This window comes from Hypomesus nipponensis, chromosome 13, assembly GCF_054491055.1.
Source record: "Hypomesus nipponensis isolate SF chromosome 13, ASM5449105v1, whole genome shotgun sequence".
NCBI classification, from domain to species: Eukaryota; Metazoa; Chordata; class Actinopteri; order Osmeriformes; family Osmeridae; genus Hypomesus; species Hypomesus nipponensis.
The window spans coordinates 12,191,299-12,196,678 of NC_140373.1; the positions used below are offsets into that span (position 1 = coordinate 12,191,299).

The following is a 5,380-nucleotide window of genomic DNA, read 5'->3' on the forward strand; positions in this document are numbered from 1 at the left end:
AGAGCTTTACTGCTCTCTACAGCTGTGCCACAGGGCCCTGTCCTCCCTGCGCCCCTCCAGCCCTCCCTCCAGCCCTCCCTCCAGCCCTCCCTCCAGCCCTCCCTCCAGCCCTCCCTCCAGCCCTCCCTCCAGCCCTCCCTCCATCCAGCTGCCAACATGATGAAGGAATGCCTGCAGTTCCTCATAGAGCCGGCCAAGAAACTCAAGATCCGGCTCAAGGTGCACACACACACACACACACACACACACATACACACAGATGCACACATGGAATGATCACCACACCGGACTCTTGTTAGATTGTGTCTTCAAAGGACAACAGATGTTTTATACTGTGTTCAAGCTCAGCTTCCCAGTAGAAAACAGAAGGACCAGTGTGTTGGGCCAGTGGTGTGATGTCTGTATTTCCGTCCTCCACCTCCTCCTCCTCCTGCACCTCTTCCACCTCCTCCTCTTCCTCCTCCTCCCTCCATCTCTGGGGGTCAGGAGTCTCGTAAACGAGTGAGGCATGAGAAGAAGGAGCCCTTAGTGGAGAGTCAGCTGTTTATCATGGAGCTGGCCAGAGAACTCAACAGACTGTGCCAGGTATGAACACAGACACACAAACACCCACACCAACACCCACACACAGATAGCACATGTACAAGCTCACATACACATAGACACACACACACACACACACACATACACAGATAATGTCCAGAGAGACAGTACCTGTTGCGTTGCAGAGGTCCAGTGTTCTGGCCCACATCTGGACCAGTGAGGACAGCTGGCCCCCTGCAGTGTGTCGGGACTTCATAGTCCAGTGGGCCTCCGTCCTGGAGAACAGAGTCCAGGTGACGCCTTCCCTTGCTTCTGTTTGTGTGTGTCCATGTGTGTGTATGTTTGTGTGTGTGTGTGTTTTTGTGTGTCCGTATCCAGGTGTACTTTTTCACGTGTGTGTGTTTGTGTGCGTGTGTGTTTTCTTGAGTGTGTTCCTATGTGTGTGCTCGTGTGTGTGTGTGTGTATATATTTGTGTGTATTCATGCACGTGTGTGTGTGTGTTGTCATTAGACCAGGGTCATCCACACAGAGCTGCAGACTGAGAGGCCAGAGAAGAGGGACTGGAGGGGCCACCTGCTGTGCATGCTGGAGACCGGGGGGGAGTACGACATGGGGCCCCACAAACGAGTCATCATGGACTGGACACGAGAGCTGAAGAGCAGGCCAGAGGTAGCGGCCGCGGTTCTCCTAGCCACTCTCTCTCTCTCTCTCTCTCTCTCTCTCTCTCTCTCTCTCTCTCTCTCTCTCTCTCTCTTTCTCTCTGTGTCTTTGGCTCTCTCTCTTTGTATCTCTCCCTCTCTCCCCGTCTATCTCTGGATTTCTCTCCCTCCCCCACTCTCTGTCCTCGGGTTGGTTGGTGAGGACACCCTGGTGATTAAGGTCTAGCTTCCTGACCCTCCAACCTCCTTGTCCTCTTCATCTGATAAAGATGGCTAAGCTCCTTCCTCACTGACCCTGCTATCACACCTGCTCTGAGTCACAGGACACACACACAGGACACACACAGACAGGAACAAACCTTTTTCTTTCTTTATCTTCCTTTTTTCCCCTCCCCTCCCCTCCCCTCCCCTCCCCTCCCCTCCCCTCCCCTCCCCTCCCCTCCCCTCCCCTCCCCTCCCCTCCCCTCCCCTCCCCTCCCCTCCCCTCCCCTCCCCTCCCCTCCCCTCCCCTCCCCTCCCCTCCCCTCCCCTCCCCTCCCCTCCCCTCCCCTCCCCTCCCCTCCCCTCCCCTCCCCTCCCCTCCCCTCCTGTGCAGCCCAGTGTGTGGCCTGGGGAGCCTGTGCTGATGATGCTGGATGATCTGGAGTTCCAGTGGAGTAGGGGCCGTCTCCCCAACCTGCTCCCAGCCATGGAGCTGGTCATGTGGACCCTGCTGAACGCTCACTGCCCCGACAAGGTACAGAGCTGCTGATGATGCTGCTGATACAATCTGTGGTGACCACCCGGGATCGGGGGGGGGGGGGGGGAAGAAGAGGGGAGTAGAAGGGAGGGAGCAGGGCTGAGGGTTGTGTTCATTCCCAGTGACAGTGACAAATGAGACACTGTCAAATTCTATGCGTTTTACCCGCGTTGATTGTATAAGCGAAGATGTAAGCCTCATCCTTTTTCTCCGTGGGGTAGATAGAGGCGGGGAGAGGGGGGGCATGGGTGAGGGGGGTGGGAGGTGTGCAGGAGGGGAGGAGGAGGTGGGGGAGTATGTTCACAGTTCCAAACAAGTGAAACAATTGAGATGCGCATTGTTTTACCTCCTGGATTGTATTGGAAGCTGTGGTAGCAGCCTAATAGTGTGAGGTCAGGTTACACTGACGAACCAGAAGCTACTAGACCTGGCACTGGGTAAACAAACAATAGCTTTCCCTGATCCACTCATCTCAAAACTGGGATTAAAAGCACAGTAGAAAAGCCCGGTTGTTCAGACTAATCCCTTTACCTCCAAACTGCTCTCTGTGTCGCTGCACTGCACTATTGTAGATAACGTTTATATTACATTTAGTCATTTAGCAGACGCCATTATCCAGAGCGACTTACAATAAGTACAGGGACATTCCGCCCCGAGGCAAGTAGGGTGAAGTGCCTTGCCCAAGGACACAACGTCATTTTTGCCTCTGCCGGCAATCAAACCAGTAACCCTCTGAGTAATAGCCCAATTCCCTAACCGCTCAGCCATCTGACTACCTCAGATAAGACGTTGTTGTTGCACTGTAGCTGAAATATTACGGTTTATGAGATCGCAGATACATCATTTTTGTTGCACCGTGCCTGGTAACTAAAAATCGTTTCTTGACTACAGAAAAACTGTCAGACCTATGATCCTTGATCTTCCACTGTACCTTCTGTGTGGACGATGTTGATGTGGACGACTGCGTGACTAAAGGGTCAGCGGTGTTCTGTGTTCCAGGAGGACGTGCCCAGACAGTGGCTGGTCAACAAGCAGAGGACTCAGAGCTGTGGTGAGTGGACGGGGCCTTCCAGGATAGTTTCAGCCCTTGGGTCAGGGGTCAGCGTTCAATAAAGAAAATCGACGGATTGACCAAACACTGTGCTGGCTGTGACAGTGTCAACGAGGAGCTGGAAATGTTGCCAGGTGCTGATTGATTAAAGCTTACAGGACGGTGAGGAAGGACGGAAGAGAGGGAGGGAGAGGGGGAGCGAGGGAGGGAGGGAGCAAGTGAGGGAGGGAGCGAGGAATGGAGGGAGGAAGGGAGGGGGGTCCTTGAGGTGGCAGAAGGGTATGTGATGACAGTGTTCTGACAGCTTGTACTTCTGTTTGCAGACGCTGCCAGGTACATACCCCATAACGGTAGGTGTGACCCTCTCTGCAGGAGGAAGTGTCATCATTATTCATATCATATCTGTTGTTAAATGTCCATTTAAAACCACCCTGTTTATGCAGAACATTTATTAACACGAGTCGCGCTTGATCTCCCTCTCTCTGTCTCATACCCTCTCACACATTTTCTATCTCTCTATTTCTCTCTCTCTGTGTTTTTCTCTCTCTGTCATCCACTTTCTATCTTTTGTTATTTCTCTCGCTTTCCCTTTTTTTTTCCACCCCCTCCCGTCTATGTCTCCCCCCCTCTCTCTCTCTCTCTCTCTCTCTCTCTCTCTCTCTCTCTCTCTCTCTCTCTCTCTCTCTCTCTCTCTCTCTCTCTCTCTCTCTCTCTCTCTCTCTCTCTCTCTCTCTCTCTCTCTCTCTCTCTCTCTCTCTCTCTCTCTCTCTCTCTCTCTCTCTCTCTCTCTCCCCAGTTTGGAACTGGATCGTTGATGCTTCAGGTAGGCAGCCTGCCACCAGAGCTAACTAACTCTGAATGCTCCTGTACTCTGACAGTCATGTTTGTGACCTTGCTGCAGTATTTACACACCTCTTACACTGCCCCCCCCAAAAAAGTGTACTCACCCTGCCTCTCCACCCGCCCCCACCAGTGGAGGTGACCCTCGACCCCGACACGGCCCACCGCGACCTGGTGGTCTCCGAGGACAGGAAGCGGCTGCACTGTGGGCCAGACCCCCAGGACGTCCCTCGCTGCCCACGGCGTTTCAGCGGCTGGTGGTGCGCGCTGGCGGAGCAGGGCTTCACCGGCGGACGGCACTACTGGGAGGTGGAGGTGGGCGGGCGCGACTGGCGAGTGGGCGTGGCCAAGGCCTCGGCCCAGCGGAAGGGGTACCGCTCCCTCAACACAGACACGGGCTTCCTGACCCTGCGGCTGGAGCGCGGCGTCGATCTGAAGGCTCTGACGGTGCCCGCGACGCCCCTGCCGACCCGCCTGGCGCCCAGGAAGGTGGGCGTCTTCCTGGACTACGACGAGGGCCAGCTGTCCTTCTACGACGTGGAGAGGCGCTCGCACCTCTACACCTACAGCCAGACATTCACGGAGGAGCTGTTCCCCGTGTTCGGGACCGTGGAGGTGGTCAGGGAGCTGGTGGTGCGCCCGGCTGGGGCCAGGGAGCCGTGTCTCTGTCCTGGGTCCTGTCTGTGGAGCTGAGGCCTGGTGGATGTGCTCTGGGAAAGACCTGGGTGTTCCTTGGCTGTGTTCTACTCTGTCTCTGTGGTCTACTCCAATGGTTTTACTCTTTCTCTGTGTTCCTCTCTGGTCGCTCTACTCTATCTCTGTGGTCTACTCTGGGGGGGTTCTACTATGTATATGTGTTCTACTCTGGTTCTACTCTATGTGTTCATGATCTCCGCCCCAGACCTGGTCTGTTTGAAGACTGTAAGTATTGTGTGTCCGTACTGGGCTGAGAGTTTATCTTGTGGGGTCCTGTGTCGAACCACGGCCTTCCTGATCCCTCTCGGTACCTCCAGCCCCTGATACCAGCTCCACCCATCTGGGAAGTGCATTACTGTTTCTATTGGTTCAGACAAATGTTGAGAGAAATATATAAACATAAGTGCACATACAAATAAAAATGAAGGGAATTTAACGTGCAGTGATTTGAAAGGGCGCTGACGGCTAAAACTGACATGCTCACATGACAGCTCTCCCGAAGCGGACAGCGAACCCCGAGCTCATTCAGCACCCTATTTGTAGTTTAGCTGTGCAGTCTAGCGAGAGCTTGGACACGTGTTCTCCAGTCCCGCTGACAGACGCGTTGGCCAATAGAGCAGCATGCTTCCTGGAGATTGAACTCTGTCTCTCTTTAGCTTCTGTAAAAAGCCTGTAGCTGTCCAACGCTCTCTGATAATGTGCATTAGCATTCTTTAAAAAGGTCCTCTTAGTATTGACACTGTATACAACAATGTAAAGATACCAATGCTTTTTCAGTCGTCAATAAATCACCAAACTGGACCCTTTTTTGTGTCGTTTTTACAATTGTTAACATACATCACAAAACAAAC

The 5,380-nt window shown here is 53.7% G+C and overlaps 1 protein-coding gene across 1 annotated transcript; it reads left to right on the forward strand.

Annotated features, from left to right (window-relative positions):
- Positions 1–102: 102 nt before the first annotated feature.
- Positions 103–5,273, forward strand: LOC146260071 (E3 ubiquitin-protein ligase TRIM58). Its single transcript, XM_084670545.1, has 9 exons — positions 103–219; positions 487–585; positions 729–836; positions 1,055–1,213; positions 1,799–1,939; positions 2,942–2,993; positions 3,317–3,343; positions 3,790–3,816; positions 3,967–5,273. The coding sequence occupies exons 1-9, from the start codon at positions 157–159 to the stop codon at positions 4,524–4,526; spliced, it is 1,236 nt and encodes a 411-aa protein (XP_084526671.1). The 5' UTR covers positions 103–156; the 3' UTR covers positions 4,527–5,273.
- Positions 5,274–5,380: the final 107 nt, after the last annotated feature.